Raw genomic sequence first — 12,417 nt, 5'->3', positions numbered from 1 at the left:
CCGAGCCTGGAGCCTGCTTCAGATTCTGTGTGTCCCTCTCTGTCTCTCAAAAATAATAAATAAACATAAAAATAAAAATCAATAATTGGCTAAAAAGGAGAACAAAGAGCCTTTACCCATTGAATACTTAACAGTGGTAAGATACAGTTACAGACTAGTCTTAGAAGTTATATCCTGTTTAACATGACAGTTTCTCCAGGCATGGCCCAAGGTGAAAGTGTTTTCAGAACTGAGAATGCAAGAGATAGGTTAGGTCCAGGTTGCAAAAGACCTTAAAAAAGGTTAAGAAATGTTGACTTATTTGGTCAATGAAAGGTAAGCAATGAATTAGGGGTTAAGATTCATGTGCCAGTAGTTTGTAGGCTACCTGGGAGATTAAAAGAGCCTGCCCCGAGTAGTTGCAATGGGAATAAAGGGAAAGGCGTACACACAGAAGAGGCTTCTGAGAGAAGATAGAAAAATAGTTGGTTGTCCTAAGTCTCAAAGAATACAAAAGGATTGAAATCATACAAATTCTAAATCAGTAACAGAAGGACACTCTGGAAATTTACAGATACATGGAAATTAAACAACATAGTCCTAAAGAACCAGCCAATCAAAAAGGAAATCACAAGGGAAATATGAAAATAATTTGAGATGAATGAAAATGAAAACTTTACCAAAAATCACAGAATGAAAAAAAAGCAATGACCAGAGGGAAATTTATAGTGGTCAACACCTACATTAAAAAATAAAAAAAGATCTTGGAGGGGCGCCTGGGTGGCTCAGCAGTTGAGTGTCTGACTTCTGCTCGGGTCATGATCTCATGGTTCATGGGTTCAAGCCCTGCAATGGGCTCCAGACTGATGGTGTGGAGCCAGCTTGCGATATTCATATTCTCTCTCTCTCTCTCTCTCTCTCTCTCTCTCTCTCTCTCTCTCCCCCCCTCCCTCCCTCCCTCCCTCCCTCTCTTCCGCCCCTCCTGCACTCACGTTTTCTCTCTTTCTCAAAAAAAATAAATAAATAACTTTAGGGGGTGCCTGGGTGGCTCAGTCAATTGAGCATCCGACTTCAGCTCAGGTCATGATCTCGCGGTTTGTGAGTTTAAGCCCCTCATGGGGCTCTGTGCTGACAGCTCGGGGCCTGGAGCCTGCTTCGGATTCTCTGTCTCCCTCTCTGCCCCTCCCCTGCTCATGCTCTGTCTCTCTCTGTCCCTCAAAAATAAATAAATAACTGTTGAAAAAAAATTGTTTTAATTAAAAAAGGTCTTAACTCAATACCCTAAAATTCCACTCAAAACTGGAAAAAGAAGAGGAAACTAAACTCAAATCAAGGAGAAAAGAAGAAATAAAGATTTAAGTGGAAAAAATAGAGAATTAAAAAAATAGAGACTCAAAACAGACTCAAAAGTTGGCTTTTTAAAAGATCAGCAAAATTGACAAAACTATAGCTAAACTGACCAAAATTGAAAGAAAGAAAGAAAGAAAGAAAGAAAGAAAGGCTCAAATTGTTAAAATTAGGAGTGAAAAAGAGAACATTAATATTCACCTTATAGATATTTTTAAAAACTACAAATGGATTTAATGAACAATTATATGCCAACAAATTAATCTAGCAAATTCCTAGAAAGATACAAACTGCGAAACTAACTCAAAAAGAAATAGAAAACATGAATAGAGCTATAACAAGAGGCTGAGCTAAAAACCAGAAAATTTTCTAAAAAAATAAAAAGACCAGGCCCCAGGAAAAGATGGCTTCACTAGTAGGTTCTATAGAACATTTAAAGAAGAATTAACAACAATTCTTACCAACTCTGCCTAGAGAGAGTGGGGGGAGAGAGAGAGAAATGCTTCCTCATTCTATGAGGCCAGTATTATACCAAAACCAGACAAAGATATCACAAGAAAAAACTAAAGACCAGTATTCCTTTTGAATATACACAGAAAAATCCTCAACAAAGTACTCGCAAATGGAATCCAGTAGCACATAAAAAGAATTATACTCCACGGCTAAGCGGGACTTATTTCAGGAATGAAAGATTAGTTCAATATATTAAAATGAATATATTAATAAAGTAGAAAAACCCATTACGATCTCAGGTGCAGAAAAAACATTTGGTAAAATCTGCCCTATTGCATGATAAAAACAATCAAGAAACGAAAAATGAAAGGGAAATTCCTCAACCTGATAAAGGAAAACTATAGAGCTAACTAAATGCTGCAAGACCTGTACTGCAGATTCTAACCAAAGCAATTTGGCAAGGAGAAGAAAAAAATCAAATGCTTCTGAGAAATGAAGAAGTAGAACTATCTCTATTTCCAGATAGCACAAACTTACATAGAGAAAGATATAAAGGTTCCACACAAAAAAACTATTTGTGCTAAGAAGCAAGTTTAGCAAGGTTGCAAGACACAAGATCAATATATAAAAAAATTAATAGGCTTTATCAAAATGAAAAATATTCGTACCTCAAAGGACTTCTCAGGAAAGTGAAAGGATCCGCCACATAAAGAGACAAAAATTTGCAAATCATGTAACCAATGAAGATTCGGTAACAAGAATATATAAAGAGCTCTTACAATTCAGCAATAAAAAGATCATTCAATACAAAGAGAGCAATGATTTGAATAGACATTTATCCAAACAAGATATGTATATTATATATATATATATATATATATATATATATATATATATAGACAATAAGCATATGAAAAAATGTTCAACACAGTCATCAGAGAAATGCAAATCAAAACCACAATAAGAACTTTACATCTATTAGGATGACTATAATCAGAAAGATGGGCAATAACAAGTGTCAATAAAGATGTGGAGAATTGGAACCCTCATACATTGTTGGTAGGAACATAAATCTGACCCTTTAGGAAGCACTGTGGCAGTTCCTCAAAAAGTTAAACATAGAGTTATTATACAGCCCAGCAATTCTACTCCTAGGTGTATACCCAAGAGAACTGAAAACACGTTTGTAGCATTATTCCTAATGGGCAAAAAGTAGCAACAACACAAATGTATGTGTACTGATGAATGGATAAACAAAATGTGTTAGATCCATATGATGAAATATTATTTAGCCACGAGGAGGAATAAAGTATTGATATATGCTATAACATGGATGAACCTTGAAAACATTATGCTTAGTGTAAGAAGCCAAACACAAATGGCTACATATTATATCATTCCACTTACATGAAACATTCAGAATGGAGATAGAAAGTATATTGGTGATGGCCAGGGCAAATGCGGAGTGATTGATAACAGATAAAGGGTTTCTTTTGGGGGTATGGAATTAGTGGTGATTATTGCAAAAACTTGTGAATATATTATAAACCACTAATATGTACACATGAAAGTGGTAAGTTTTAGGGTAAGTGAATTATATCTCAGCTTAAGAAAAAACACAGCCATACACTGCTTATGGCTGGGGGCAGGCTGGAGGTGGTGAAGATGTTGATGATAACCAAGAGACAGAAAAAGTCATAAAGTTTTCAACTTGGCCTAGGAATGGTCCAGAACAGGTAGAGTCTCAGATCTGGAAGAAAGAATAAGCCCTGTTATGGAGATGCTGAGATTCTGATGCTGATATAGCATGGAGATACAGAGTACAGAATTAGTAACAAGGGCCTAGAACTCCAAAAGCATAAGATCTTCAGACAGATGAAACAGATGAAATCATGACATTGTCAAGAATATAAAGAAGACAAGAGCAAACTTAGGGGTTTGCACTTGAGGGGCCTCTATTCTTAGGGATAGTAAAATTAAGTACAGCTGGGGGAAAAACAGATTAAAAAAAGAAACAGTTGGGACGCCTGGGTGGCTCAGCCGGTTGAGCATCTGGCTTCAGCTCAGGTCATGATCTCACAGTTTGTGAGTTCGAGCCCCGCGTCAGGCTCTGTGCTGATGGCTCAGAGCCTGGAGCCTGTTTCGAATTCTGTGTCTCCTTCTCTCTCTGCTCCTCCCCCACTCATGTTCTGTCTCTCTCTTTCAAAAATAAATAAAAACATTAAAAAAAATTAAAAAAAAAAAAAGAAACAGTGGCACATGGACCTAGAAAAATGGGTTTCCAGAAGGCAAGGGTGATAAACCATAGCAACTACTGCATAACAGCAAAGGATGAGTATGCAAAGAAAGGTCTGGGTTTCGGGTAGAGGTCCTAATTAATCATTTACCAATTGTTTCTTCACTGTGGTGAGGTGATGTTCTGCCTTTTAGCCATGATAAACACATTCTGGCTCACTATTTAAAGTATGGTCAGAGTGTTGTCTGAGAGTCAATCAGGAAGCATCAAGAGATACAGCTCGTCAGTCTACAACTCTCAGCAAAAGTTTTCAATAAAGGTCTGTACTCTGCTCTGTACTTTGACACCCAATTTACCAAAATTTACAGTAGTAATATATTCCTGAGGTATAACTCTGAAGTTATAGATCAAGAAAATGTACTTGTATTCTGTCTTAAGAGGTCATTTTATTCTCTGTAATGATAGGGTTTCATTCTACATCTCTCCTCTGTTGAACGTTAACTAAATACTAATATTAAATAAAAGTCTAGAGTTCTTTCAAATAATGCCAAAAATTTGATTATAACATATTGGAGAAGAAAAAAAGATAAAGGAAAGGTTCAGTCTTCAACTATCAGGATATATTTCTAAATAACTTTTGGAAATCATGAAGCCATGCTGGAGTTTCACGGCCTCTGTTATCTGCAATTTGACCTAATTTTAATGTCCTATTTGTAACAACCTAATAACCCACGAGAGAAACAGTTTTCCTGTATTGTTTCACAGCATATCGTCTGGCACCTAGATCAATAATTTTCATATCTGGCTATTCCATTTTGAAGGGTCAAACCAAAAAGATGTTGAATTAATCATTTGAGAGGTCTAACCTCTCAATGTCATTGTAAACTCATTTAAAGAATATATTTTCTCCACCTAATCATGCTTTAAACTCTTCTGCATCCCCAATCCAAAAGCAAAATCAAAGAGGTACAGTGCCTTATACATATTAATAGATGTCATAAATATCTAGCAAATGGATTAGTTGATGATCATTCCTCCCATTACATTCAACCCCACTCTCAGAGCATTAAGTAGAAACCAGACATTGGGGGAAGAAAGCACTATAATCATTTTAGTTTCTGCATCATCTGTGCTGTGTAGGACATCTTCTGGATGGACATTACGGACCAAGGCACTTAAAGACACTATATTTAATTCTTGAACAGGAATAATTAAAAATGTTTTAATGGGATTTTCTAAATGCATTTAAAATATAGTTCCCCACCAATCACATTTTTAAACTTGTTTTCTTCCATGAAACTTCAAAACTTTACATTTTAAGTAGAGTCTCTTTGGCAGATTCCATGTGTTTCATGACAATGGTCTGAAATACTGATAGCTCTAATGCATCCTGGCGATTATGAAATTCTTCTGTATCAACTAAACGTAATTTTCTGCAAGAGATAAAAATGAACAATAATTAAGGCAGGAGGTTTTTTTTTTTTGCATTTAATATTTTTGTTAACTGATCTCCTCCAAAATAGGATATTCCTAGGCTCATTAAGGTTTGTGTTTAATAAAATATTTAAAAACCTGAGATTTTAAAATGTAATTTTAATTTTAAAATAATTAATGTAATTAAATTCAATAGGAACACACGATCATGAAATGTCACTGTGAAATAGAAGAGAGTTGACATGTTTTTATTTTTGGTTTCAAACTGGAACAATTAAAAAACAGGAAAAGAGGTGAAGCTCAAAGCTTACAAAGCTCCTAAAACAAAAATTGCACCCACTCTGAAAAGAAAGCAACCTTAGATTTTAGGGTGTCATGGTGTGGTAGAGTTCTCACAAGTAAGACCTACTGTACCAAAATATTTTGATCCTGTCCGGTTTTGATTTTTTTTTTTTTTTTTTTTTTTTAAGAAAACACAGTGCTTACTCTAGTCAACAATTCTCCATACAACTCCTTTTCTGACTACAGCGCTATGGATCTTTGTTATACATGATTTATACCTTTAAGATTTTCTGTTGGGAAAACTGGACAGCCACATGCAAAAGAATGAAACTGAATCCGTATCTTACACCATACACAAGAATTAACTCAAAATGGATTAAAGACTTAAATGTAAGACCTGAAACCATAAAATTCCTAGAAGAAAACATAGGTGGTAAGCTCCTTGACATCAGCATTGGCAATGATTTTTTTTTGGATCTGATGCCAAAAGCAAAGGCAACAAAAGCAAAAAAATAAACATGTGAGACTACATTAAATAAAAAAGCTTCTGCACAGCAAAAGTAAGTCATTAACAAAATGAAAAGGCAACCTACTGAATGGGAGAAAATATTTGCAAATTAAATACTGATAGGGGTTAATGTAAAGAATTTATAAAGAACACATACAACCCAATAGAAAAAAAATCTGATTAACAAATGGGCAGATATTTGAATAGACATTTTTCCAAAGAAGATATACAAATGGCCAAAACGTACATGAAAAGATGATCACTAATCATCAGGGAAATACAAATCAAAACCACAATGATACATCATCTCAAACCTGTTAGAATAACTATTACAAAAAAGATAAGAAGTAACAACTTTTGGTGAGAATGTAGAGAGAATTCTTGCGTACTCCTGTTGGAAATCTAAATTTGTGCATCCACTAAGGAAAACAATATGGAGGTTCCTCAAAAAACAAAAAATAGAACTACCATGTTATTATCTAGCAATTACATTTCTCGTTATTTATCCCAAGAAAACAAAAACACTAATTTAAAAAGATTTATGCACCCCCTTGTTCATTGTGTTATTTATAATAGCCAAAACATGGAAACAACCTAAATGTCCATTGCAAGATAAAGAAAATGTGGTATACACACACAACGGAACATTATTCAACCATAAAACAGAATGAAATCTTGCCACTTGAGACATCATGGGTGAACCCTGAAGGCATGCTAAGTGAAATAAGTCACACATAGAAAGACAAATACCTTTATGATCTCATGTATATGAAATCTAAAACAACAACAAAAACAAGGCTCATGGATATGGTTGGTGGTTGCCTGAGGCAGAGGCTGGAGGGCAGGCAAAATGAGCGTTGGGGGTCAAAAGGTACAAATTCCCAGTTATAAAATAAGTAAGTCATGGGAAGTAACATATGGCATGGTGACTAGGGATAATAATACTGCACTGCATATTTGAAAGTAGCTATGAGAGTGGATCTTGAAAGTTACCAACAAGAAAAAATTTTTTATGTACGAGGGTAGATGTTAACCAAACTGTTGTGGTGATCATTTTGCAATATATATACAATATATACAAACATCACATCATTAGGGTGTATACTTGAAACTAATATGTTACATGTCAATTCATTTTGGAATTCATTTTGCCACTCAGCCACCAGACCAATTTTTCCTGCAGCTCCTTAGTGTTTGATTTGAGGCAGAATTCTAGGCATAGGCTATCCATCTTTGAGGTCTTGAAATTGAAAGGTCTTTTCACATGTTTTAGAGTTCAACAACTTTCAATGAAATCCCTGACAACATTTCCCATTTGGTCCATAGTCTGAATTGTTACAAAGATGAGAACAACACGACCAGATACTCTTATTCTCTCAGGATGATCCCAACAATAACCTAGCAGTAGAACAATAGTTTCAACCACTGGTTTAAGACTATAGGAGTAAGGGAAAAGATTGCTACTTTGCATTAGTTTGAACTTGGTTAGCTAGAGAATAATGTTAGGTTTCTAGGTCTCAAAGTTTTATGATGATGAGTCCTCTAACTGCCGAAATCTCTTCTTCATCTCAATTATCTATTAATAGAACCAAATAATAGGCTAAATCACTCAGGTCCTGAATCCTAGGGCCTTTGCTAAAGGAAGATGCCATGTGATGTTCATCACAGGTTGAAACACATCTTGACCCTTGGATCCATCACTGATTTCAAGCAGGAGGGATTTCAACAGTTCAGGCCCAACACTGCACACTTAGCACCAAGTCCGTCTCTGATTTTGTTCTCCTGTTCTCAAACTTAGTATCACTTCTTAAAGGGACCAAGTCACCCTCCAAATTTCACCCCAAGTGCCTGCATTTCTTGTTTGTTCCCTGAATTTTTCCTTTTCTTTGAAACACGTTTTGTTCTTGCCAGTCCCCCTCCCTCGTTACATTCAAAACAGCACACTATAGACCACGTTCTGCACTTGATTTTTCCCCTTACTACATCCTGGACACTTTACACATTAGCGCATTGAGATCGTGTTCATTTGGATTTTACCGCTCTGTAGTATTCCACTGTGTGAATGAATGTACTATAACTTTTTGATATGGTCCATAATTGATGGACACTTGGTTGTTTCCAGTCTTTTATCAACAAATGCCACAACAAAGAACATCATACCTATATCGTTTCCTACATTTTCAGGTGTATCTGTAGGCTAAGGTCTCAGAAGTCAGATTGCTGGACTCAAATGTCAAAAAAAAATTTAATTTTGATAGCTGAATTCCCCCTCAGAAGAGTATCCATTTCTCCAAGCCTTGCCAACTAAATGTGATGGCAAGATGTTGGAATTTTGCCAGTCTGATAGGAAATAGAAGGATTTCTCAATGCAGTGTTTATTTCAATCTCTTTCCATTTCTCTTGTGAGTTAGATTAAGCATCTTTTTAATGCATTCAGGAGTGATGGAACTTCTATCTTCTGAATCCTTTGGGTAAGTGAATCCAAATTTCAATCTAGAAACATTTTCTTGGGCTCACCTTACTCAAATCATGAATTTTAAAAAATTCATTTTATATTTTAACATAAGCTTCACTTAGACTTCCTTTTATATTCAACTACTGTCATTCATATTCTATGATAATTTCTACATATATATACATACACACACACACACACACTTTACACATGTGTCTTCATATATATATACTGTTTTTCAAGCAAAAACACCTGTATGCTGCATAGGTTATAACTGCATTGCAAATGATATCTCTGACATTAAGTGGGTTCTATAAATCTAACTACTCAAAGACATGAACTTGCACATTCCCATCTACAGAGCATCCCCTTCAGGTTTCCACACATGCATTTTTACAGTCATTCGGATGATTTTTGCATTACCATTCCCTAACCCACTGCCACACATAGAGATGTCCTATATTTTCAAGACCTGCTGAGATTCAGGCCAAATGACTGTCACCTAGAGGAAAGATGCCCTGTATATTCAACGCTGGCTCCTACTCCGAGAGGCAGTCCTCTTGACTGCCCACCACTCAACATTCACTTAGAAAAGGTGACTCATGTCTACAAGGGCAACTTTGGAGTTTGCTACCCATAGAAGGCAAAGCTTCTTTCTCATTTGTCTCTATCCTGGATTCTCTGAGGTTTGCTTCACTTGCTGCTACTAATACCCTGCCGCCATGAACATGGACACCAATTTGGGGCACATCCATTCTTTACTGTGGTTTCATCTCCACTTTGGAACTTTTTCTTCCCTTTCCTCCTCTCAGTTTGTCTCTTGCAAACTTCTGACATCATCCAACAAAGTGTAGCCTTTTATGGAAAATACGAGGCACTGAAGCCTGGCCTCCTAGCCTCCAGCACTACGTGTGGGTGGATATAAAAGAAAATGGCTCTGGTAGTATGGTGAAAATGAAATGTATTCCTGCATGCCAGCGTCCCTTGTGAAAGTGACGCACTACATAGTACGACCTCATTACTGCATGCAAAATTAAATCATGAGTCTTTTCAGGAAGAAGTATTTGAGCCCCAGTATCCAAAAGAAAAGAAATGAGAAAAACACAGGCAAGGAGATAACCTCTCCCCATTCCAAAACCCAAATTCAAGTGGTCAAGAAATCTACATTATAACAATGGAAAGCCAAAAGGATGCCCTTTCTAACAATCTGCAGTCCGACCAGCAAAAGCCATTTTTGTGCTATGTACGTGTGTACATTGTATGGATACACATATGTATTTGGTGATAGGAGATATCCCAATGGGTGGTTATCATGTGTCTTTGGCTGGGCTGGTGGAAGAAGGGCAGAGATAAGGAAAAGAAAGGCTGGTGGAAGTCAAGCAAAGTAAAAAATACTGGACTTAAATATACCTGATCACATTTACAGGTTTATATAAAGTTACATCTGCATAAAAAACTAGAATTTAAAAAAAAATTTTTTAATGTTTATTCATTTTTGAGAGAGAGAGAGAGAGCATGGGCAGGAGAGGAGCAGAGAGAGAGAGGGGGACACAGAATCCAAAGCAGGCTCAAGGCTCTGAGCTATCAGCACAGACCCCGATGTAGGGTCGAACCCATGAACAATGAGATCATGACCTGAGTCGAAGTTGGACGCTTAACTGACTGAACCAACCAGGCACCCCTAGAATTTGTTTTTTAAAAAAGGCAGAAAGGGACAGAGGGAGGGAGGTGAGGGGCCTTGGACACCACACGTCATTTTACCTGTGGAAAAACAGAGACCTAGGGAGGGAGGACAAGGGGTGAACTAGAGAGCTTAAAATCAGATGGTGGCCACGCTCCAGCAATCTTGGATGGCTTCGCTTCCTGGAACGGACCTCAGGGATAGCCCTAGTAGGGCTAGAAGGGGCATACTAAAGATCCTAACTTTGGGAAGAGTTCAGAGAAGTTGGTCAGTGAGGTGCCCCTAGCGTAGGTCCAGGGCTTTCCCAGGGGAAGACAACAGCTGCCTTCTGCAGCAGCCACAGCTCTTAATGCACTTCTAAGGACAGCAGCTTTCCTTTGGCTGGTTTTGGGAGGCAGAAACACGTGCTCATTTACTATGCCCTCCTGCCTGCAGAGCAATACATGGAACAAAACCCAGGAGACCCTGGAGAGCAGGTCACTTGTAACTGGGCTGCAGTTGTGGGGGTTGAAATGGTTGGGGTGGGGTGGTGAGAATAGGCCCAGGACACCTTGGAGACAAGGTGCCATCTCCTCTACCATAAGGCAGGGCCCATCCAGGTTCTGAGGTCCCTGAAGGGAAACCTTCTTTAAGAAAAGTAAGTATAGGGGCGCCTGGGTGGCTCAGTCGGTTTAAGTGTCCAACTTCGGCTCCGGTCATGATCTCACGGTTCGTGGGTTCGAGTCCCACGTCGGGCTCTGTGCTGACAGCTCAGAGCCTGGAGTCTGCTTCAGATTCTGTGTCTCCCTCTCTCTCTGCTCCTCCCCCACTCATGCTCTGTCTCTCTCTCAAAAACAAACATTAAAAAAAAAAAGAAAAAGAAGTATAAATCTGTATTACTTTTGTATATTTTATGAAAGCCTCTGTCCACAGGTGCATGTTGCTGGGATGCCCCGCAGTGTCTTGGAAGAGGCCATACAAGGGGGTGGAATATGTAGAAGGAGTTTCTAAACTGTGCGACTACCTGTCCTCAGCCCTAGGACCCAGGGTCCACAATGCCCACCCGCATCCACCTACAGCCGTGCCAAGCACTTGCTACGTGTAGCTGGGCTGTCCCCACTGTGACAGTGTCTGTGAGGTGATTCATAATCTGTATCAACTTGAAGACCCAGGAACTTCAACTCCTGCCATTCAGGTGGGTAATATTTACTAGGTTTCTACCCTGTTTAGGTGATTGTAGCAGCTAATGTTCTGTGGGATTTAAAACACAGCATGACGATTCAGCCCTTTAACTGTGATTACCCCTTAAACTGTGTGTGGTAATGGGGTATGGGATATGGGGGTAGAATTGGGTTAGAGATAAAAGGCAATGTTTGTGTTTTACCCTACTTCTACATTGCTGATTTAAAACCATATTTGAATACTGATGTTAAATTTGTAGTTTATTGATTTGTAGTTAAAATAGTAAAAGAAATAATTAAGGTGTGACAAAACAGCTTTCATCACTCTTTTGAAAAGAAGCTCCATAAAGCCAGAAGTACTCACTTAAAAGTATTGTGCCACAAATCTAGTACAGCCAACATTGTAGGGTTTATTGCGTTCAAGTGATCCTTAATGTAATTGCTTGCAGCTAAAAAAGATTTCCTCCAAGGCTTTGGAAGAATTTCCATCCTGAAAAGAAAGAAAAAATAATCATTTATCTTTCAAAATCAAAAGAAAGTATTGTTATAGTGTCCTTTTTTGAATAATAATGGCTTCATTTTAATAAAAAGTATGACATATCCCTTGCTGTAACAACAAAACACACAATTATGTATTGAAATACATAAAGGTCATACTTTTTACGGTTCGGAATAATTTTAGAATAATTAACACATATGAAATTAGACTTGAATCTTTTTTTTTTTTTTGAAGTTTTAAGTAATCTTCACGCCCAACATGGGGCTCAAACTCATGACCTGAGATCAAGAGTCACATGCTCTTCTGACTGAGCCAGCCAGGTGCCCCATAGACTCGAATCTATAATATATAAGATAACTAATTTTTCCTTGAAATATTTGATC

General features: G+C 37.5%; 1 protein-coding gene across 2 annotated transcripts in view; it reads right to left on the bottom strand.

Moving 5' to 3' along the window:
• The window catches only part of DNAH7 (dynein axonemal heavy chain 7), a 264,880-nt gene that overhangs the window by 214,257 nt on the left and 38,206 nt on the right, over positions 1–12,417 (bottom strand). For both annotated transcript variants that reach the window (XM_078451065.2, XM_078451063.2), the window contains exons 9-10: positions 11,900–12,025; positions 5,329–5,448 (exon numbers count right to left, since the gene is read on the bottom strand). In XM_078451065.2, the coding sequence (XP_078307191.2) occupies positions 5,329–5,448; positions 11,900–12,025 (246 nt within the window). The remainder of the gene's footprint in view (positions 1–5,328; positions 5,449–11,899; positions 12,026–12,417) is intronic.

This window comes from Panthera onca, chromosome C1, assembly GCF_046562875.1.
Source record: "Panthera onca isolate mPanOnc1 chromosome C1, mPanOnc1 haplotype 2, whole genome shotgun sequence".
Taxonomy (NCBI): Eukaryota; Metazoa; Chordata; class Mammalia; order Carnivora; family Felidae; genus Panthera; species Panthera onca.
Note: the sequence above shows the minus strand (reverse complement) of the source record. Positions and strands in the feature narration are given on the sequence as shown.